At 34.6% G+C, this 24,428-nt stretch overlaps 1 protein-coding gene and 1 pseudogene across 4 annotated transcripts in view; both read left to right on the top strand.

Annotated features, from left to right (window-relative positions):
* Positions 1 to 24,428, top strand: part of HSPA4L (heat shock protein family A (Hsp70) member 4 like) — a 56,549-nt gene that overhangs the window by 10,472 nt on the left and 21,649 nt on the right. For 3 of the 4 annotated variants that reach the window (XM_031935318.1, XM_023217569.1, XM_023217568.3), the window contains 11 exons: positions 1,567 to 1,624; positions 3,214 to 3,354; positions 6,031 to 6,153; positions 8,610 to 8,709; positions 9,225 to 9,358; positions 11,105 to 11,349; positions 11,487 to 11,563; positions 12,525 to 12,676; positions 13,131 to 13,237; positions 15,440 to 15,573; positions 24,170 to 24,369. In XM_031935318.1, coding sequence (XP_031791178.1) covers positions 1,567 to 1,624; positions 3,214 to 3,354; positions 6,031 to 6,153; positions 8,610 to 8,709; positions 9,225 to 9,358; positions 11,105 to 11,349; positions 11,487 to 11,563; positions 12,525 to 12,676; positions 13,131 to 13,237; positions 15,440 to 15,573; positions 24,170 to 24,369 — 1,471 coding nt within the window. The remainder of the gene's footprint in view (positions 1 to 1,566; positions 1,625 to 3,213; positions 3,355 to 6,030; positions 6,154 to 8,609; positions 8,710 to 9,224; positions 9,359 to 11,104; positions 11,350 to 11,486; positions 11,564 to 12,524; positions 12,677 to 13,130; positions 13,238 to 15,439; positions 15,574 to 24,169; positions 24,370 to 24,428) is intronic. The other variant, XM_023217571.2, reaches the window with a different exon arrangement.
* LOC111546277 lies at positions 21,845 to 22,259 on the top strand (annotated as a pseudogene).

Raw genomic sequence — 24,428 nt, 5'->3', positions numbered from 1 at the left:
CTACATTGAGCACCTGAAATGTGACTAGTCCTGAGAAACTGAATATTCTAGTTAATTTAAATTGTACTAGCACCACATGACTTGTGGCTACCATATTAGATAGTGCAGATCAAGGCAGTGGATACCTGTTACTTCGCCTTCATGGAGTTCACATTCTGGCTTCTGGTACTGAGATACAGTCACTAAATGAATTGTATGAGATGGTAATACATACTATGGAGAAAAATAAAATTGGGTAAACAGTGTGAGGTATGTGTTGGGGAGGAGCAGGAATGTTGTTTATATAGGATGGTGAGGATAGGTGTTTCCGATAAGCTGACATTTGAGCAGAGACCTGAAAGGAGTGAAAGCACAGGCCTTATGGATGTATTTTCTGAACACTTTAGAAAGAGAGAACAGCATTTACAAAGGCCCTGAGGCAAAAGGGTGCTTGGCGTATTCTAGAAATAGCAAGGAGATCAGTATGCCTCCTAGATTGAATTTGCAGGGTAGAGCAGCCAAGGACCAGACCATGAAAGGCTTTATTGGCTGTTACGGGGACCCAAGCTTTTACTTTATGAGATAGGACACCACTGGAGGATTATTTCACGATCAGAGAACAGCAGCGTTTCGTGATCTTAGTTTTTAAGTGGATCACTTTGACTACTACATGGAGAACAGAGTTACATACCTATATATCAGGATTGTCTTTTTCTGCAAGACAAATAGGTATTAAATTTTTCTCTCCTTTCAAGTCTTAATTCAAGAAGTCACCTCTGTTGTCTAGAAGTGATTATTCTCTTCTTTGCTAGTATTATTCTTAATTCTATATATTCTATTGATTTTTTTTCAATAGACTATGCATTCCTCAAGACAGGTATTGTGACTTGTATACACGGAGTGCCTATAAATGTTTGTTGATTGAATGTAGTTTCTTGTAGTTATAACTGAAATCATGGAAACATTTTCTTGAATCATAACATGAAATGGTATTTTGATGAAGATGTTATTCTGTGCTTGCTCTGTTATTATTCTGTGCTATTACATTTAAATGTGGTTGTTAAAATACAATACTTTACATAATGTTTACTATGTGCCAATTATTGTTCAAAGAATTTACCTATTTCCATTCTCTTAATTCTCATATAATCATATGAGCAGCTATTATCACTATCTTCTAGACGAGAAGCCGAAGCACCCAGTGGTTATGTAATTTCCACAAGGTTAAGTGGCAAAGCCAGGATTTGGCCTTTTTAACTGTTTACCTTCCCTGAAAATCCATTGGTCAACATGGTTGAGTTTTCTTCTAAGGGGTCATAGATCAATATAATTTGAAAAACAGTTTTGGAGATCAACATTGTATTGCCAGCTATTAGGACATTTTTTTTTTTTATTGTAACATTTATTCTGACCACCATTTTATTATATAGGGAAGCTTTAAAATAAATTTTTGATTTGCATAACCTATTTTAAAAATAATATATCGTTATATTTCTCCTTTTAAATTTACTTTTGTGTAAGGAGAAGCAAAATAATAGCACAATAATAGAAAAGTACCATGGAACAAACTTTGTTTTTCTGGTTTAGGGCCTGTATATCACTGGGATCAAGAACTCGAGCCATTGGAAATGCAGCAAAGAGCCAGGTAAATTGTTAATATGGATGTTTTGACTTACAGGAAGAATTAACTGAATATTGGTAACTAAGTTCCGTAAGTTATGTTGTTAAGAGTGAATAAGACAGTGAGGAAAATAGGACAGGTACTTTGTTTTTAGATATAATTTGCTTTGGGTTGTAAAATATTTCTTGAATTTTATTTTTTTAAAATATTTTTTAGTTGTGAAGTTAGGGTGTGCTACTGTGTGACATCAGTTTTTCCCTGAATGGTGTCTCAGGTGACCATCCAGGGAATAATGGGGGATATTCTGTCTAGAACATACATTTGAATGACAGGTAAGTAACATCTTTGTAAAATAAGGTGGGAAAAATGAAAGAACTAATTTCCAGAGTAACTCAATGTGGTACCACTAATTTACATAGAATTCGTTGAAGTATTTATATTTTTAGGCTTTTGTAATCCTTATGATTAGAACGTTGACTTTTAACATTCCATGTTATAAATCGATTTTCCTTTGACTTTCATTACTTCCCTGAACCAAAAGCCCTTAACAATTACTTCTTGCATTTTATATATATCTGGGTCTTATATCTCACATTCTGGCTGACCTTCTAAGTGTGTCACAGATAATCAGAGTCTCTAAAAGCAACCTTTAAAGTCATTTCTCCTAAGGAGCTAAAGAGAACAACATAGTAATTCAGCATCCCTATAGTTTTCATCTCATAATTGAAGATCAAGGTCTATTTGGCTTTAAAGGTCACTAGGATTATAGCAACTGGATCTCAGTAATATTCTATAATTTGAACTGCATATTCTCATTAAAGAAAAAATTGCTTTGCAAAAATGCAAGCCATTTACAATTTAAGACACTTTCACTTAGCACTATGCTACATGGAAGGGATTTTAATTTACTAGCCTAGGAGCAATCCACAGCAATGGAAGCAACATACTAGCACATGAAGATTTTCACAAAGAATTAGATATGGAGAGAAAAAGAAAAACTAGACAATAATAAACCAGTTTAAATTAAAACACAGAAATGGAAGTGGAAAGAAATAATCAAAGATACAGGGTGCATATCCCTTATAAGAAATGCTTGGGACCAGAAGTATTCAGATTTTGGAATGTTTGCATGATACAGGTTGACCATCCCAAATCCTGAAATCCAAAATGCTCCAAAATCTGAAACTTTCTAAGTGACAACATGATGTGCAATGGAAATGCTCAGTGAAGTAGTATATTTCAGATTTTTGGATTTGGGATGCTCAGCCCATACTGATTCACTAGAGCAAAAGCGTTGAGGAACACCAAAAAATGAGTTGTAGATATTTGTTATTTGAAATGTTTTAAAGGTTTGTTCTTTCTCTTCTGAAGACATTAATTTTGAATCTAACATTCCCTGGATAGGTGGAGAATTTGGGAGGCAAGTGTTAAAATGTGTACATTCTCATTGTATGACTTTACCATCAGTTGGAAACCAGAAAAATGAATAATTATGTGTAATCCTAAACTTAGATGTGTAGGATAAAGGAACTTGGTGGTTGTCAAGTATTAGGATAGAATTTTATTTTGCATTTATTAAGTAACTGATAAATACAAATGTTTACTGCCAACAGATAGTCACAAACGTAAGAAATACGATTCATGGCTTCAAAAAGCTTCACGGGCGATCATTTGATGATCCCATTGTGCAGACTGAAAGGATCAGGCTTCCCTATGAACTGCAGAAGATGCCTAATGGAAGTGCAGGAGTTAAGGTGAGCTTTATATTCCCAGGGTTACAAGCATATCTTCAAATTAAGGAAACCCAATATGATAATATTGCTATTTGTAGTTTGACCTTTTTCCTCTAGATACAGTACATACACACCCAAGAGATAATAGTTTTTGTAATAATTTTAGTGAATGCCAGGAGATCTAATTTAGATAATTTTTTCATTCAAATCACACTGTTATTGTCAAGGAAAAAAATGGTTATTGAGACTCAAGAGAATAGTTTTTAGGGGATAAAAATAAAGGTATATAGGATTCAAAAGAATAGACCCAAAAAGTATGTTAATTCAGAAGAATGGACTCAAAAGTTATGTTAATTGCTATAATGAGTTTAGTGAGTTCTAATTTAGAAGAATCTTATAACATACTATAAATGTTAAAGCATATTTGTCTTCCAAGTAAGACTTGGATTCTGAATTTTTAATTTTATATTCTGAGATAGTTGTACATTAGTTAACCAAAATATGTTTGTGCTGATTTTTTTCAAAAACTAGCCTCATGACACATGGAACTACTATATGGCCCAAAAATTCCACTCCTGGGCTTATACCCAAGGGAATTGAAACATATGTGCACACAAAAACTTGTACATGAATGTTCATAAAAGCTTTGTTCATAATAGCCAAAAAGTGGAAACGATACAAGTTTCTATCAACTGATGAGTAGATATACAAAATGTGGTATATCTTAACACATGGAATATTATTCACCCATAAAAAGGAATGGAGTACTGATATGTGCTACAACATGTATGAACTTTGAAAACATGCCAAGTGATGAAAGAAGGCAGATACAAAAGGCCACATACTATATGATTCCTTTTATATAGAATGTTCAGAGTAGGACAAATTCATAGAAACAAAGTCAGATTAGTGGTTGCTAAGGGTTAAGGGGAAGGAAAAATAGAGAATGACTGCTAATGGGTTTCTTTTTGGGTGATGAAAATGTTCTGCAATTAGATAATGGTGATCAGCGCACAGCTTTGTGAAGATACTGAATTGTACACTTCAGAAGGATAAACTTATTGCTGTGCAAATTATCTGTTAAGAAAGTTATTTTTAGTAAGTAATTTTAGACTTGATGTATGTGTTACGGATATGTACACAGTTCCATTTTTAGAAGAGCATTCTGACTAAAAGGTGGATGATGAATCTTAGTAAGGAGACAGGAGGCTGTTAAAATAGTTGAGGAAGACACCATGAGAAGTTGAAGACGGAACAAATTGTGAAGCCATAGTTTAGGTGAAATTTTCAGGTTACTAAACTGAGAAGCTGGATGGGTTATGATAGTAACAACTGAGATAAAATAATATTCAAGTATCTTTTATATATGGTAAGCTCTGGTTAATAGTTACCTAGAGCAGTTTTATTCTACTCCAGTTTAAAATTTGAACTACTTAATTTTATAAGTAGTTTAACTTCTAAAAGTGAAAATTAATGATCAGGCTTTGAGAATAGGCTGAGAAAAACACAATAATGTTTTTAAAGAAAGGCAGAACCAAAGTTTTGAGTGATATTATTTTATACATTCACAGTAAGTGCCTATAAGGTAGTAGAAAAAGTTTTGAAATGTCACCTTTTGAAGACTTAAGAAAATCAATGTTCAACTCCTCAAGCATGTTATACATTTGTTTTTTATACATTTATTTAAATTGATTTCATCTAACTTTTAAATTTTTTTTTTTTTTTTGAGACGGGAGTCTTGCTATGTCGCCCAGGCTGGAGTGCAGTGGTGCAATCTCGACTCACTGCAAGCTCTGCCTCCTAGGTTCACACCATTCTCCTGCCTCAACCTCCCAAGTAGCTGGGATTACAGGCACCCGCCACCACGCCCAGCTAAGTTTTTGTATTTTTAGTACAGACAGGATTTCACCGTGTTAGCCAGGATGGTCTCGATCTCCTGACTTCATGATCCGCCTGTCTCGGCCTCCCAAAGTGCTGGGATTACATAGAATGTTCTTATACAAAAGAATACTCTATGATCATGCCTCCAATAGTCAAGACTAAGACTGTGGTTCATTTTCCTTTATTTCTGTGTGCTTGATTTCTTTCTGCACACCTGGTTTAAAGGCAGTAATTTGGCATAATACTTGTTTTTGAACTTAACTTGTAAATAGGTTTGGAAACAAATGCTTATCAGTTTTAGGTCTGATTCAAAGTAAATCTTATGTCATTCGATATACATATTTATACATATAATCATATACATAAACACATTATGCTGCTTGAAAGAATGATGTTCTCATTTCCTTTTCCCAAAACTGTATGACTGAAGCTTTTATTTTAAACCCAAGGAGAGTTCTGAGTTTCAAAAGAAAGATTATTTGATCTTTTCCTTTTCATTGTTTGCTGTGTCACACTTGGAAAATGAATGATAAAAATTGTTTTTGTGGGAAGTCGGGATCTGAGAGGGTAGAGACTATACTTTTGAAAATACTTTGGTTATAATACTGTCTGTAAGGTACTACAACCTCCAAAATGACATAGTCACTGGTTTTCATGGGATCATGATTCTAAAATGGCAATCTTTCTGGAATAAAACTTCCTTGAGCAAGGGTGTCTTTTTCATGTTGTATGTATCACATATAGAGTTAGATACTCACTAAATATTTGTTGGATAAGCAAATCATTCTTAATAAATATCCCAACTTTTGGTGTTAGGTGCGGTACTTAGAAGAAGAAAGACCTTTTGCAATTGAGCAGGTTACTGGAATGCTGTTAGCCAAGCTTAAAGAGACTTCAGAAAATGCTCTGAAGAAACCAGTGGCTGACTGTGTGATTTCAGTAAGTTTTATTTCAGTAATGAATACCCTTGAATTATATTTTTCAGTGTATTAATGTAATATTGAAAGATTTTTCTTCCCTTACACTTTCTGCCCTTATCCAGTAAATAACCTAAATCCATTTGACTTTCTTTTTTAAAAAAATTGCCTTACTTGCTAAAGTTTAGGATTGAATTTCCCATAAAATCAGTTATGATGAGCAGCGACTCTTGAAAAACTGTTATGTAACTAGTGACTGCTGCTATCTGGGATTTATCCCTAAGAATCTTCTCAGATAGCAATTAACTGCCCACCTGTAAGGACCTTAACATTTTATAGCAAAAGTTGAAAATTTCTAGTTGGGAATTTGAGGTTGTGTATCAGGGGAAAAAAAATTCTTTAAGGATTCTTAACAAAACATTTAAATTATTTACCCTGTCTTATCTCTTGAGGTCCCATTAAACATCCTCAACTGGTTCTTTACCTACACGTTAACTAAATTGATAAATTTCTTCTATTAAACTTGCCTACAAAAGTTCAGGAGTCTCATGTCATCAGAAAAACAGAATTGGATTATGAACTTTTCAGTGAGTTTAGTAATCAATTTTTTTTCATAGGCATTTGGAATTTTTTAATGGGAGAATATTAGAGCTTAATATTTTATTTTCTAGCCATTTAGTAATAGCAAATAATAGAGTTTACCATTGACCAGGCACTATTTATTGGCATTTTAACCCATTTAATCTCAGAAGCAATCTATGAGGTAGGGATATTATTAACCCTACTTTTACAGATTCAAAAAGTGGGATACTGAGATGTCAAATAACTTGCCCAAAATCGACACAGCTAACTAATACAGTGTTAGAGCCGGATAGTTAATTCCCAAGCCCATGCTCATAATTGTTTTACTGCCACTTGAAAGGATATATTAGAATCATACAAATTTTAAAGATTCATCTTAAATTCACATCCATTTCTATTTAATTATACTTGCTTTTACTTCTGTGTCAGAAATTCATGTCAGAACAGAGTAATAAAACTTTTGACCATTATTAACTTTGTGGTTGGTGCAGTAGATCCATTGTAAGCTCTACAGGGATAAGTATTTTTTCTGGTTTGTGCACTATTTTCCTGGTAACTAGAAAGTACCTGGTTTGTAAGTGCTCAATGAATATTAAATGAACCATGCATTATAACTTAGATTTTTGTCAGGAGGATAATACCAAATCAGATAAGCAAGTTTATTGAGCAAAATTTAAATTATTTTCCTGTTGTTAATCTGTTCAATGAAATTTCCAAATTCATAAAACAATAAAATTAAAGGAAGCTACTTATTTGAAACTTAAAACTGGAAGAGCCCAAGTTATTTTACATGTAAATACACTTAATAGCTTTTTAGAAATTGGTCTATATGCCAAATTAAAATACTTCTTAGTTTGATAAAACTAGGGTTTATACATATATACATCTTTATACATTTTAAGACTGAGTTTAATTTTTAAATGGAGATGTATTTAATGGGCTGGGCATAGCGGCTTATGTCTATAACCCCAGTACTTTGGGAGACCAAAGCAGGAGGATTGCTTGAGGCCAGGAGTTGGAGAACAGCCTGGGCAACCATAGTGAGACCCGTCTGTACAGTTTTTTTTTTTAATTAGCCAGGCATGGTGGCACACACCTGTAGTCCCAGCTACTCAGGAGGCTGAAGTGAAAGGATTGCTTGAGCCCAGGAGTTTAAAGCTGCAGTGAACTATGATTGTACCACTGCACTTCAGCCTGTGAGGCAGAGCTAGACACAGTCTCTTTCAAAAAATATATATATATATATATACATATATATGTGTGTGTGTGTATGTATGTATATTTTTTAATGTTATTTGGTGATTTTTAAAGGAAATTCGTATTTATCACAAGTTCCCTACAATATAGTTCCCCTCCTTTGATATATAATTGTTTTAAACAGTTGGAACTATATTCTTCTGGTTGGGTGTATATACACACAATAATGAAGTAATGTTATACGTGCCCTTTTTAACACAATAAAGATAGAATTCCTTAACAATTCAGATCTACCTGATTCTTTGTAACAGCTACATAGGATTCCATTATATGGATATACCATCATATATTTCTATAATCTCATTTTCAGACTCTTGAATTTTCATTTTTTTATTATGAAAGATGAGCAAATATATTTTTAATAGATCAGACTAACACAGGAAGTATTTAGATTAACAAAACTTAGGCAACCCTGCCATATTACTTTACTTTAAATTAGTATTCATACTTTAGGTCAGATCTTTACAGCATAGAAATTGTCAAACTTAAAAAATAAAACACTAGTATTTTTCCTCTTTAATTAGAACATCATTATTTGCTTTAAACTGTACATAAGTTTTAGGGTAATTATTTTATATTTTTCAGTTGACAAAATGTTTAAGTAAAACGTTATACTTAACTGTTGTTTTTAAATACTAGATTCCTAGCTTTTTCACTGATGCCGAGAGACGATCTGTGATGGCTGCAGCCCAGGTTGCAGGCTTAAATTGTTTAAGGCTGATGAATGAAACTACTGCAGGTAAGCACTTTGCAATTTGAAAATCACTTAAGCAAAATACTATTGTAGTATTTTTTTCTAAATAATAACAAAGCATTATTTTTTTTTAACTCTGAGGCAAGAGGATTGCTTGAGCCTGGGAGTTGAAAGCTGCAGTGAGCTATGATCAGACCACTGCACTTTAGCCTGTGAGGCAGAGCTACACACAGTCTCTCTAAAAAAATTATATATACACATAAATACGTGTGTGTGTGTGTGTGTGTACTGATTCTTCTAAGCTTGTTACTTTGTAGTACAACTTTTTGGCAGAGGTTAAATGTCTTAATGGCTTTACAGATCTTTACTATTAAAGAGTTGTAGTTGAATAAGGAAAAAGTAAAGTTAAAACATTATTAACCAAATTGTGAAAAGTTAATTTACTTTGAAGATAATATGTATTACTGTACTACATGTTAAAGTACAGTGTCAAAGTGACATTTCTTGTTTTCCAAGTAATTACTATGCTAGAATTAACATAATTCTTTGTTCTTATACAGTTGCACTGGCGTATGGAATTTATAAACAGGATCTTCCCCCCTTAGATGAGAAACCAAGAAATGTAGTATTTATTGATATGGGACATTCTGCCTATCAGGTCTCAGTTTGTGCTTTTAACAAAGGAAAACTTAAAGTAAGTAAATACATGGTTTGTTATATTTACATATATTAAGAACACAGACTAAAGAGCCATAATAGCTAGGTTTGAATCCTGGCTCTGCCCCTTTATGACTTCAAGCAAGATACTTAATCTCCCTAAATCTTAAGTTTGTTTATCTGAGACCAACAATACTAACTATCTCATATAATTTTTCAGGACAAAACGTTGTGTACAAAATTCTTGGAATGCCTGGCATAGGGTAGCTGCTGTAATATATATTAGCTATTTTTATTGTTGTTCTATTGTTAGGTTGTTAATGAAGTCATCTATCAGGGAGCATAAATTATCCATAAATATAATTACAGGAAGCATTTTCTAAAATGATTCCCATTGATTATAGAAACCTTTCTATCCAAGCATTCTAATCATAATTTTACTTCTATGTGCTTCTTACAAATTAGGATTTATAATCATTTTTACATTGATTCTTTTGTCCAGACTTATGGTCTCTCTCCAGTATGCACAGAGTAGAGTTTACTTAGGAGATAAACTGCAACACTGCAAAAGTATTCTGTTTTAATTTGTATTACTATAGTAACATCTTTGTAATCAAAAAATTAAAGGGAAATGACTCAGACTGAATGTAGGGTAATGTTCAGTATACATTGACTTAATCCTTGGCGTTCAGTCTTACATATTGACTTACTTTAAAACGAACGTTTTTTTTCCTTCCTTTTTAGTAGGTAACTTTGTAGTGAACTATGATTTTTTCCTTCCTTTTTAGTAGGTAACTTTGTAGTGAAATACGATTTTTAGATCACAGACCCCTTTGAAAATCTGATCAAGGCTATAGCCCTTCTTCCCGAAATACACACTTGTACTAGTTATATACCAAGATAATTTTGCATTTAATTTTGGGTAATACTAGACTCCATGAGAGGTCTATACATGGATTCTCCATGCTAGTCTGTGGGGCGACATTCCACGCAGATTGCACTCATATGCTCCTGTGATATTTACCACCATACTACCACCCCACCACCCACCTTGTAAAGAAAGAGCTGCAAAACCACACCAACAGTAGGATTCTTTATTAGTGACTGTTGTAAGTAGTCATTTTACCCTAGGGAGAGAGCCTACATGTTTGGTCCTATGTTTTCAAGAACCATCGTGTTGAATTTATGTGACTCCCTTCTGCTGAGAAGCCTGTTGCTCAACCAGCTGGTTAAATTGTTACCTGTTTTTTTCTGTTGGTTAGTTTTTGGTTGTGTTTTTTGTTTTTGTTTTTGTTTTGTGATAGTCAAAAGGCTTAATTTCTGATCTGTAAATTGACCAATTATGGTATTTTATATTTAATCTTTGAATCTGCTTTTCTTGGATGTTTTGTTCTCGTTTATATGCTTAGGACTGTTACTTTACTCTCTTAAACTTGGTTTAGGTCTATCTTTTCAGTGCTGTTGTAGAACCAAGTGAGTGAGATAATGAGGCTTTAGTTGTTGTAATTCAGTTATTTCTGAATTAGAATTCTTTTAATTATGATATATGGATCTGTAACTATAAAGTAGAAAATTCAGAATAAGGAAATACATTGGCTAAATGTAAGTGATAATTTAACTCTGATTCCACATTCAGCACCCCTGTGATTGGACAAGTTTTTTTAGAGTCATTTTTATTTTTAAACTTTTTTATTTTAGAGGTTTTTCTTTTTTTTTTCTTTTTTTTTTTTTTTGGAAGAATCTATAATTCTGAAAATACAGTTCTGCTTTTTCAATTAAACAGGTCTTGGCTACTACCTTTGATCCATATTTGGGTGGCAGGAACTTTGATGAGGCTTTAGTAGACTACTTCTGTGATGAGTTCAAGACCAAATATAAGATAAATGTGAAAGAAAACTCTCGGGCCTTGTTGCGTTTATATCAGGAATGTGAAAAACTAAAGAAGCTAATGAGTGCAAATGCATCAGATCTTCCATTGAACATTGAGTGTTTCATGAATGACCTTGATGTTTCTAGTAAAATGAACAGGTACCACGTATGTTTTTAGTTTGAAAAGTGTTTACTTATTTTATAATGTTTAGATCATATCTGATTTTTTTGTTGTTTTAGAAGATATGTTCAACTTTTAATCCCAGAATAATGAATTTTATTTTATTTTCTCACAGGGCTCAATTTGAACAACTGTGTGCTTCCCTTTTGGCCAGGGTTGAACCCCCTTTAAAAGCAGTAATGGAACAAGCTAGTAAGTGGAAATTACTGGACTATCAAAACTGTACCATAATGTTGCCTACTTAGCAGGGGTAGATAATGATAAAAGAATAAACTTCGTTTTTTAAAAAGATTTATATTTCTCATTTTAGAGAAGAGGATTGTACCTCATTATTCATAAGAGTAAGACACTATAATTCTGGGTTTATGGGAATTCTTCCTGGCTCTTTTTATGGTTTATATCATAAATCTCATGCTAGTTCTGGCCAAGCATGGTGGATCATGCCTGTAATCCTAAGACTTTGGGAGGCCGAGGTGGGTGGATCACCTGAGGTCAGGAGTTCAAGACCAGCCTGGCCAACATGGTGAAACCCATCTCTATTAAAATTCCAAAAATTAGCCAGGCATTCACACCTGTAACCCCAGCTATTCAGGAGGCTGAGGCCAAAGAATCACGTGAACGTGGGAGGCGGAGGTTGCAGTGAGCTGAGATTGCGCTACTGCACTCCAGCCTGGGCAACAGAGTGAGACTCTGTCTCAAAAAAAAACAAAAAACAAAAAATGAAAACAATAACAAAAAGACTCATGCTAGTTCTATTTGGAAGTGTTTATAAACTATAGATGATTCTAAAATGAAATTAATGTAGAAATGGGGACATGATTGCTTTTTCATAAGGATTTTGGTAATCAAAAATATCTTCTATAGGGATTTAGGAGGTAGAAATAAGAAAATTGAAGGACTCTGAAGAGCTACTTTAAAAGCCATGAAGTGCTTCTATTGCCACTCCATCATCTGGACCAAGTTGGACCAAGTGCATTGCCTGTCACATAAATAATATTTATTAAATGTTATCTATTTCTAAAAATTGCATTTTTCTTTCCTTTTATTTTCTGACAAGTAAAAAGTCAATCCACTTTTTTAAAAAGTACTTGACAAAGCCTTCTGTTGAGATTTTTAAAAACTATCATTTTTCTCAATTAAAAAAATTTTCCAGGCTTACAACGTGAAGACGTTAGTAGTATAGAAATTGTAGGAGGAGCAACACGAATTCCCGCAGTGAAAGAACAAATCACTAAATTCTTTCTTAAAGACATAAGTACCACATTAAATGCTGATGAAGCTGTTGCAAGAGGATGTGCATTACAGGTATAATTGTTATTTTATTTTGTAGAGTATGTATTTTGCCAGAAATGAGTGATAGATCCAAAGGGGCCTTTTAATGTTACCTGTTCCATCCACTTATCAATAAGCTAAAGTAAACTGAAGTTATTTCTGATAAATAAGTCTTATGTCTTTCCCATTTATATTTTTAAGCTATAATAGGACAGTGTGTCTGTAACGACACTGAAAGAATATTAATTTTACAAATTCTTGCAGTCTGCCCATTTAAAATCCCTTTAGAGTAAAGATGTTAATTTTTGTAAGGTCACATAAAAAGTACTCAGGCCCTTTTAAATTTTCACTTCTCATTGCCAAAAACCAGTAACTTTTAAAATGTAACAATTGTAATAGGAGGACTCTTAAGCAGTTCAATCAGAGTAATCTAGGGTATGTTTTGTATTTGTTGATTTAAATATGGTATGCATCTTATTATTTTCAGTGTGCGATTCTCTCACCAGCATTTAAAGTGCGTGAATTTTCCATAACAGACCTTGTTCCCTATTCAATTACATTAAGGTGGAAGACCTCTTTTGAAGATGGAACTGGGTAAGTTATTTTTAAAATCTTGATTAGAGCTTGTCGTAAATCTTTAACCAGTTAAACCTACTTTTCTAAATGAGAGAAATTTACACTTCTTAAAATTCTGCCAAATACTTTTAAATAATGTATTAGATAACAAAGAATATAAAAATGATATATCACCTATAAATCATAATTGGGCATATTTTTAAATTTGTGTTTTTTATAAAAGTAAAGCAAGGCTCATTTTCAAATAAATCACAGTATAGAAGTATAAAAAAGACCTGCATTTGTCATATCTTCTCTTAGCCCATTTTACAGACATAAACATTTTTAACAGCTAGTTTATCTGTCCAGTCATTTTCTTTGACTATCCATAAATAAATCATACACTTTTTAAGTACATATAGAATTATCTATAAATCTCTAGTGCAACTTAGCTTTTTAAATTATATTGTGTTTTATTTTTCCATGTCAACACACAGTAACTGTTTTTTCAGTAGTTGTATGTGCCATAATAAATTTAACCAATATAGTATTAAGTCATATTTTTGCTATTTTAAACAGTGCTAGTAAGAACATCCTTGTGCACATACCCTTGTTCAGTCGTGCATGGTGTATCTGTAAGATAGCAGTGTAGGAATGGAATTGTTGAGCCAAAGAATATGCACATTATTTTGAGTAATATTGGCAAATTATTCACTAAAAGGATACCGGTTTATATTCGTATTAGTTTGCATGAGATTGCCTATTTTAGCTCATTTTCTCCTATACTTTCAATTGAACATGCAGATATTTTTTTTAAAAAAGTACTTTGTTATTAATGTTTTTGTCTGTCATAAGCTACAATATTTTCATGCTTGTGTTAACATTTACATTTTTTTCCATGAACTGCCCAGGATTTAGGTAGCCTGCTTCCCTACCAGAATCAAAATTTATATTTCAAACGTTTTACTTGCCTGCTTTTCAAAAGTGTAGCTTGTACAATGAATAAGGGTGTGTTTACATTTTGAAGTTATTTTTAAAATTTTGTTCTGTGTTCTATACATAAGTACCCCCAAGAAAACGAGATTTTTGTATACATTTCAAAAATACGAATTATCAGCCTTATCTGAATGTCTTGCAAAGGATTTTAATGGCATGTGTTAAAGTCAGTTTTTTTCTTTGTAAATATTTTTTCACCTGTCTTCCCCAGATAATGTCAATTTTGAGGCAAGAATTATTATTCTATAAAATTTAATTTCAGTTTCAAGGTATAAGTGATCCAGAAAAAAATTGTGAGAAAACATATGGGGGAGCTAAATTGAAAAGTAAATATAGCCTAATGACTACAATAAGAAAGTAGAAGGTATTGGTAGTTTCTTGAAAACTAGAATAGAGTAAGAGGTTTATGGATTCAAGATTTTAAAATCTTGCAAACTTACAGTAATAGGATGATAATATAGTATTAAAGATTGGTTTCTGGGCCACTATAACAAATAGTCATAAACTGATTCTGCTAAACGATTTAAGAATAGGAATTGCTATGTAGATTTTAAAAACTCCCTGTTTTGGTGGGGTAAAATACTGCAAAGGACATTGTTATATCAACTGAAAAATAAATGGAAATATGAATAGTTCAGCATCAGAGAATATCCCTATTAGGATGCACACTGACGTTTTTAGGGGTAAAGGACCATAATGTATGTATAACCCTCAGTTGGTTCAGGAAAAATATACACAGAAAGTGTGTATACTCAGATGATGAAACAAATGGAGTAAAGTAGCAAATCTAGGTAAAAGATATACAAGTGTTCCTTGTCCGATTTTTAATTTTGCACCTTTTTGTAGGTTCAAAATTATTGGCAAATGAAAGTTTCTATTAAAGGTAGCCAGAATTAAAAGGGTAATAGGCAAGTATTTTAGAAGTTAATGGGTAGGACTTGGCCCTCAGATGTGAGGGAAAAAACCCTACACATTGACTTTAAAATATACGTATTCTCAGGTAATTTTTCTTTTTTTAATAGTATACAGTTGTCTGTTACTATGATAGACATCATGAAACCTTTGAGCCATAAATCTGTCACAATGTATGTTTAGAACAAAATCAATAATTGTTTTCTCTTTTTATTTGTGCAGAGATTTTTGCAGTTGCTGCTAATGGATTAAGAATAAAATGGATTCAGTAAATAGGTTCATAGGCAACTTTCTATTTGTTTCTAAGTGAGTGTCTTTCCCACTCCATTTTAGGGAATGTGAAGTTTTCTGTAAGAACCATCCTGCCCCATTCTCAAAAGTCATTACTTTCCACAAGAAGGAACCATTTGAACTAGAAGCATTTTATACTAATTTACATGAAGTGCCTTATCCTGATGCAAGAATTGGTAAGAGAAAAAAAAAAAGTTTTCGATAACATTTTGGCCTTTTATAAATAATGTGTTATTTTAGAATCAAGGAAACAAATAGACATTTCAGCTAAGCCAGTACTGGACTTCTAAAGAAAGATATTTATACTCTTTTTTAAAATGTGCGTTTGTAGTGCTCAGTTCATTTCTATAATGACAGCAGGATTTATTACAGTTGGCCATCAGTATTCATGACTTTGGCATCTGTAGATTCAGCCAATACTAGGAAAAACCAAGTGTCTGTACTGAACATGTCTAGACTTCTTTTTCTTGTTGCTATTCCACTACTACATATAACTACTGACATACCATTTATTTTGTATTAGGTATCATAATTAATCTAGAGATGATACAGCCTTAAGAGTATTTGGGAGGCTGTATGCAGGTTATACGCAAAATACTGTGTCATTTTTTTTTTTTAATTATACTTTAAGTTCTAGGGTACATGTGCACAACGTGCAGGTTTGTTACATATGTATACATGTGTCGTGTTGGTGTGCTGCACCCATTAACTCGTCATTTACATTAGGTATGTCTCCTAATGCTATCCCTCCCCCCGACCCCTCCCCACAATAGGCCCCGGTGTGTGATGTTCCCCTTCCTGTGTCCAAGTGATCTCATTGTTCAATTCCCACCTATGAGAGAGAAGATGCGGTGTTTGGTTTTCTGTTCTTGCAATAGTCTACTGAGAATGATGGTTTGCAGCTGCATCCATGTCCCTACAAAGGACACGAACTCATCCTTTTTATGGCTGCATAGTATTCCATGGTGTGTATGTGCCACATTTTCTTAATCCAGTCTCTCATTGATGGACATTTGGGTTGATTCCAAATCTTTGCTATTGTGAATGGTGCTGCAATAAACATACGTGTGCATGTGTCTTTATAGCAGCATGATTTATAATCCTTTGGGTATATACCCAGTAATGGGATGGCTGGGTCAAATGATATTTCTAGTTCTAGATCCTTGAGGAATCGCCACACTGTTTTCCACAATGGTTGAACTAGTCTACAGTCCCACCAACAGTGTAAAAGTGTTCCTATTTCTCCACATCCTCTCCAGCACCTGTTGTTTCTTGACTTTTTAATGATTGCCATTGTAACTGGTGTGAGATGGTATCTGATTGTGGTTTTGATTTGCATTTCTCTGATGGCGAGTGATGATGAGCATTTTTTCATGTGTCTGTTGGCTGTGTGAATGTCTTCTTTTGAGAAGTGTCTGTTCATATCCTTTGCCCACTTTTTGATGGGGTTGTTTTTTTCTTGTAAATTTGTTTGAGTTCTTTATAGGTTCTGGATATTAGCCCTTTGTCAGATGAGTAGATTGCAAAAATTTTCTCCCATTCTGTAGGTTGCCTGTTCACTCTAATGGTAGTTTCTTTTGCTGTGTAGAAGCTCTTTAGTTTAATTAGATCCCATTTGTCAATTTTGGCTTTTGTTGCCATTGCTTTTGGTGTTTTAGACATGAAGTCCTTGCCCATGCCTGTGTCCTGAATGGTATTCCCTAGGTTTTCTTCTAGGGTTTTTATGGTTTTAGGTCTAACATTTAAGTCTCTAATCCATCTTGAATTAATTTTTGTATAAAGAGTAAGGAAAGGATCCAGTTTCAGCTTTCTACTTATGGCTAGCCAATTTTCCCAGCACCATTTATTAAATAGGGAATCCTTTCCCCATTTCTTGTTTTTGTCAGGTTTGTCAAAGATCAGATGGCTATAGATGTGTGGTGTTATTTCTGAGGGCTCTGTTCTGTTCCATTGGTCTATATCTCTGTTTTGGTACCAGTACCATGCTGTTTTGGTTACTGTAGCCTTGTAGTATAGTTTGAAGTCAGGTAGCGTGATGCCTGCAGCGTTGTTCTTTTGACTTAGGATTGTCTTGGCAATGCGGGCTCTTTTTTGGTTCCATATGAACTTTAAAGCAGTTTTTTCCAATTCTGTGAAGAAAGTCATTGGTAGCTTAATGGGGATGGCATTGAATCTATAAATTACCTTGGGTAGTATGGCCATTTTGATGATATTGATTCTTCCTATCCATGAGCATGGTATGTTCTTCCATTTGTTTGTGTCTTCTTTTATTTCACTGAGCAGTGGTTTGTAGTTCTCCTTGAAGAGGTCCTTTACATCCCTTGTAAGTTGGATTCCTAGGTATTTTATTCTCTTTGAAGCAATTGTGAATGGGAGTTCATTCATGATTTGGCTCTCTGTCTGTTACTGATTTATAAGAATGCTTGTGATTTTTGCACATTGATTTTGTATCCTGAGACTTTGCTGAAGTTGCTTATCAGCTTAAGGAGATTTTGGGCTGAGACGATGGGGTTTTCTAAATGTACAGTCATGTCATCTGCAGACAGGGACAATTTGACTTCTTCTTTTCTTAACTGAATACCCTTGATTTCTTTCTCTTGCCTGATTGCCCTAGCCAGAACTTCCAACACTATGTTGAATAGGAGTGGTCAGAGATGGCATCCCTGTCTTGTGCCAGTTTTCAAATGGAATGCTTCCAGTTTTTGCCCATTCAGCATGATATTGGCTGTGGGTTTGTCATAAATAGCTCTTACTATTTTGAGATACGTTCCATCAATACCGAATTTATTGAGAGTTTTTAGCATGAAGGACTGTTGAATTTTGTCAAAAGCCTTTTCTGCATCTATTGAGATAATCGTGGTTTTTGTCTTTTGTTCTGTTTATATGCTGGATTATGTTTATTGATTTGCGTATGTTGAACCAGCCTTGCATCCCAGGGATGAAGCCCACTTGATCATGGTGGATAAGCTTTTTGATGTGCTGCTGGATTTGGTTTGCCAGTATTTTATTGAGGATTTTTGCATCGATGTTCATCAGGGATATTGGTCTAAAATTCTCTTTTTTTGTTATGTCTCTGCCCGGCTTTGGTATCAGGATGATGTTGGCCTCATAAAATGAGTAAGAGAGGATTCACTGTTTTTCTATTTATTGGAATAGTTTCAGAAGGAATGGTACCAACTCCCCCTTGTATCTCTGGTAGAATTCGGCTGTGAATCCATCTGGTCCTGGACTTTTTTTGGTTGGTAGGCTATTAATTATTGCCTCAATTTCAGAGCCTGCTGTTGGTCTATTCAGGGATTCAACTTCTTCCTGGTTTAGTCTTGGGAGAGTGCAAGTGTCCAGGAAATTATCCATTTCTTCTAGGTTTTCTAGTTTATTTGCATAGAGGTGTTTATAGTATTCTCTGATGGTAGTTTGTATTTCTGTGGGATTGGTGGTGATATCCCCTTTATCATTTTTTATTGCGTCTATTCTTCTCTCTTTTCTTTATTAGTCTTGCTAGCGGTCTATCAATTTTGTTGATCTTTTCAAAAAACCAACTCCTGGATTCATTGATTTTTTGGAGGGTTTTTTGTGTCTCTATCTCCTTCAGTTCTGCTCTGATCTTAGTTATTTCTTGCCTTCTACTAACTTTTGAATGTGTTTGCTCTTGCTTCTCTAGTTCTTTTAATTGTGATACTAGGATGTCAATTTTAGATCTTTCCTGCTTACTCTTGTGGGCATTTAGTGCTATAAATTTCCCTCTAAACACCACTTTAAATGTGTCCCAGAGATTCTGGTATGTTGTATCTTTGTTCTCATTGGTTTCAAAGAATATCTTTTTTTCTGCCTTCATTTCATTATGTACCCAGTAGTCATTCAGGAGCAGGTTGTTCAGTGTCCATGTAGTTGAGTGGTTTTGATTGAGTTTCTTCATCCTGAGTTCTAGTTTGATTGCACTGTGGTCTGAGAGACAGTTTGTTATAATTTCTGTTCTTGTACATTTGCTGAGGAGTGCTTTACTTCCAACTATGTGGTCAATTTTGGAATAAGTGTGATGTGGTGCTGTAAAGAATGTATATTCTGTTGATTTGGGGTGGAGAGTTCTATAGATGTCTATTAGGTCTGCTTGGTGCAGAGTTGTGTTCAATTCCTGGATATTCTTGTTAACTTTCTGTCTCATTGATCTGTCTAATGTTAACAGTGGGGTGTTAAAGTCTCCCATTATTATTGTATGGGAATCTAAGTCTCTTTGTAAGTCTCTAAGGACTTGCTTTATGAATCTGGGTGCTCCTGTATTCGGTGCATATATATTTAGGACAGTTAGCTCTTCCTGATGAATTGATCCCTTTACCATTATGTAATGACCTTCTTTGTCTCTTTTGATGTTTGATGATTTAAAGTCTGTTTTATCAGAGACTAGAATTTCAACCCTTGCTTTTTTTTTTTGTTTTGTTTTCCATTTGCTTGGTAGATCTTCCTCCATCCCTTTATTTTGAGCTCATGTGTGTCTTTGCATGTGAGATGGGTCTCCTGAATACAGCAGACTGATGGGTCTTGACTCTTTATCCAATTTGCCAGTCTGTGTCTTTTAATTGGACCATTTAGTCCATTTACATTTAAGGTTAATATTGTTATGTGTGAACTTGATCCTGTCATTATGATATTAGGTGGTTATTTTGCTCGTTAGTTGATGCAGTTTCTTCCTAGCATTGATGATCTTTACATTTTGGCATGTTTTTGCAATGGCTGGTATCGGTTGTTTCTTTCCATGTTTAGTGCTTCCTTCAGGATCTCTTGTAGGGCAGGCCTGGTGGTGACAGAATCTCTAAGCATTTTCTTGTCTGTAAAGGATTTTATTTCTCCTTCACTTATGAAACTTAGTTTGACTGCAGATGAAATTCTGGGTTGAAAATTCTTTAAGAATGTTGAATATTGGCCCCCACTCTCTTCTGGCTTGTAGAGTTTCTGTCGAGAAATCTGCTGTTAGTCTGATGGGCTTCCCTTTGTGGGTAACCTGACCTTTCTCTCTGGCTGCCCTTAACATTTTTTCCTTCATTTCAACTTTGTTGAATCTGACAGTTATGTGTCTTGTAGTTGTTCTTCTCGAGGAGCATCTTTTGTGATGTTCTCTGTATTTCCTGAATTTGAATGTTGGCTTGCCTTACTAGGTTGGGGAAGTTCTCCTGGATGATATCCTGCAGAGTGTTTTCTAACTTGGTTCCATTTTCCCTGTCACTTTCAGGCATACCAATCAGATGTAGATTTGGTCTTTTCATATAATCCCATATTTCCTGGAGGCTTTGTTCATTTCTTTTTACTCTTTTTTCTCTACATTTCTCTTCTGGCTTCATTTCATTCATTTGATCTTCAATCACTGATACTCTTTCTTCCAGCTGATCGAGTCAGTTACTGAAGCTTGTGCATTTGTCACGTAGTTCTTGTGTCATGGTTTGCATCTCCATCAGTTCATTTATGGTCTTCTCTGCTTTGATTATTCTAGTTATCCATTCATCCATTCTTTTTTCAAGGTTTTTAGTTTCTTTGCACTGGGTACGTAGTTCCTCCTTTAGCTCTGAGAAGTTTGATTGACTGAAGCTTTCTTCTCTCAATTCGTCAAAGTCATTCTCCATCCAGCTTTTTTCTGTTGCTGGCGATGAGCTGCGTTCCTTTGGAGAGGGAGATGCGCTCTCATTTTTTGAATTTCCAGCTTTTCTGCACTGCTTTTTCCCCATCTTTGTGGTTTTATCTGCCTTTGGTCTTTGATGATGGTGACTTACTGATGGGGTTTTGGTGTAGGTGTCCTTTTTGTTTCTTAGTTTTCCTTCTAACAGTCAGAAACCTCAGCTGCCGGTCTGCTGGATTTTGCTTGAGGTCCACTCCAGACCCTGTTTGCCTGGGTATCAACAGCGGAGGCGCTATGTCATTTTTTTAATAAGGGACTTGACTACCAGAGGATTGCTTGAGCCCAGGAGTTGAACACTAGCCTGGGCAGTATAGTGAGACCCCGTTTCACTCAATGCAAAATGATGTGTACAAGGTTCTTGCATCCTCAGAGAGACCCGGGACAAATCCTCAGTAGATACTGAGGGGACAGCTATATTTCTAATTCATTTTTACTTCTGTATTTAAAATGCTTTGCAAAAATTAGCCGGGTGTGGTGGCAAACACCTGTAATCTCAGCTACTTGGGAGACTGAGGCAGGAGAATTGTGCAAACCCAGGAGGCAGAGACTGCAGTGAGTTGAGATTGCACCACTGCACTCCAGCCTTGTCGACACAGCAAGACTCACTCTATAAAAATAAAATGCTCTGTAACTGTCCTGAAAGGTTTGTGAAATAATTATTTTTTACTGAAAAACTTAACTTTAATCAGTAGATTGAAATTGTGCTGCCAGACTGACTGTATATTCTAATTTTAAACTTTATGTTCACGGGAAACAACTAGAATGACTATTACTGGATTAATATGAAAGTGAGGGCAATTGGAAGGTGAGGTGGTCCCGGTGTTCTCACGTCCCAGGTGATTATGAAGTGCTGACCAGTTGCCACTGGACGTAATTGAAACAAAATAGGAAAATTGCAGCAAACTCTTCAGGACAAAGTTTTCAAAACAAGTTGCAATCTTGGCAGAACTGGACAAAGAGAAAAGAAAACTACTTATGCAGAACCAGTCTTCAACAAATCATCCTGGAGCTAGCACTGCACTCTCGAGACCCTCTCTTAAGGACTTCCAGGATCATGCTGAGCAGCAGTATATTGCAGCCCAACAGAAGGCAGCTTTGCAGCATGCTCATGCACATTCATTTGGATACTTCATAATTCGAGACTCTGTATTTGGGAACCTGATTGTTCCTGTTTTACCTCACCTTGATCCAGAATGAAGAAAATATTTGTGATGGAAAAGTGATTTTGTAATATCAAATGCCAAAGCTACTATCATTCAGTGCTAGATGAACTGTGACTTTAAGAATTTTGGTGAACTTTGATGATTTTTGTTTGTTAAAGGAATGTGCAAGTGAAAGCGGAAAGAAGGGTAACCAGGATGATGAGAGCTGTGGAAGCTGTATGGTCCAAGGAATTGATTATGTACTGTGACTGTTACTTTTTGTAATGCTGTTTAACTCTCAATCATGCTCTGAATTGGATGGTCACAAAAACATTCCCCAACCCCTAGCAAGTTTGACTGAATATATCATGCCCACAGTAGATTTTCAAGAATCATTTATAGTACTTAACTTTAAAGAAAGAAGAGTACTTTTTAAAAATGAACCAATAGGCTTAAATCAGTTACATCCATATTTGCTGTTTATAGGATTGGTGTCAGTGTCCCTTTTGAGTTTACAGTCAACCTGTATCATCCTGAAATATTCTTTGTGAACTCATAACTACTTCCTCCTTTCTCATTTTAAAACAAACCCCAAGAATAAATTACCAGTCTTAACCATCTTCTATAAACATATTCCCTTATAAATGATGTGACTAAATGCAATTAAAAATAATAGAAAAAAAAAGAAAGTGAGAACAGGAGATTGTAATATCCATTTTAACTGAGTGATCTTTTCAGAATATATAAAATGAAATTATAACATTTAAAAGGATTTTCAAGTTTTATATTTTTGTCTATGTGCTGCTTTATAGACTAAGAAGGGGACAGCACAAATATAAATATTTCAAGGATATTATATAAAGCAGTAAAATTATTGAACATTATATTAATTTGCTAGGGCTGCTATAACAAAGTACCATAAGCTAGGTGGCTTAAACATTAGAAATTTGTTGTCTCAGTTCTGAAGGTTAGAAGTCTGAAGTCAAGGTATCTCTAAATACAGTCACAGTCTGAGCATGGTGGCTCATGCCTGTAATCCTAGCACTTTGGAAGGCTGAGCCAGGGGGATTGCTTGAGCCTGCGAGTTCAAGACCAGCCTGGGCAACGTAGTGAGACCTAATCTGTACTAAAAATCAGAAAAATTAGCTAGACATGGTAGCGTGCACCTGTAGTCCCCGCTACTTGAAGGCTGAGGTGGGAAGATTGCTTGAGCCTGGGAGTTTGAGGCTGCAGTGACCTATGATCATCTGCACTACTGTCTGGGTGACAGAGTGAAACTGTGTCTGAAAACAAAACACACATAGTCATGTTCTGAGGTACTAAGTACAGTGTGGGAGTAGGTGGGGGGCACAATTTAACCCATAAAAAAGTCATCCAAGTTTTTTACTACCTGATTTTACTGCCTAGTATTCTCTCTTCTACTATAGATCATATATATATGAGATTTCTTTAGAGAAATAAAACACCAGTAGATTTCTTAAAGCATTGATAATAATCTCTACAGGTATTTTGCTATGGGAAAAATAAAAAAATTGGAATTGCTTTATGAATTACCAAGATGGTTATGATTTGTAAAGCTTATATCAAAAAAGGTAATATCTATTTTGTTTTCAAATTCAGAATTTGAATTTTGTTACTTTGATTTTAGAGTAGCAGTATTATAACTTACTGCCTTTGAATCAAATTGTCCATGGCTAAATTCCCAATGCTTTTTTTTTTTTTTCCTACTTCGATGATTTTGGACAGGTTACTTAAGCTTCCTGAGACTTAATAACAGGTTTGTTATGGTTTATAAAAGATAATCTGGGGGAAGTACCTGCCCCATAGTGATCAATCAGGATATGATCATAATTATTGCCAACATGATTATTTGCCAACATCTTAAAGATGATAGCCAAATTATTCAATGAATTGAATAAGTTAATCTGAGGCTCACATACTGATTGGAGTTCTTTTTTCCTTAAGGGAGCTTCACTATTCAGAATGTTTTTCCACAGTCTGATGGTGATAGTTCCAAAGTGAAGGTTAAAGTTCGTGTTAATATCCATGGAATCTTCAGTGTGGCTAGCGCATCAGTAATTGAGAAGCAAAATTTGGAAGGGGATCACAGTGATGCTCCAATGGAGACAGAAACTTCATTTAAAAATGAAAACAAAGATAATATGGTATGTAGAAATTCTTTCTCAATGTTCTTGTAATAGATAGTATATACGGTATATCTTAA

This window comes from Piliocolobus tephrosceles, chromosome 3 (genome assembly GCF_002776525.5).
Source record: "Piliocolobus tephrosceles isolate RC106 chromosome 3, ASM277652v3, whole genome shotgun sequence".
NCBI lineage: Eukaryota > Metazoa > Chordata > Mammalia > Primates > Cercopithecidae > Piliocolobus > Piliocolobus tephrosceles.
The sequence above is the reverse complement of the archived record's forward strand: the minus strand, read 5'-3'. Positions and strand labels throughout refer to the sequence as shown.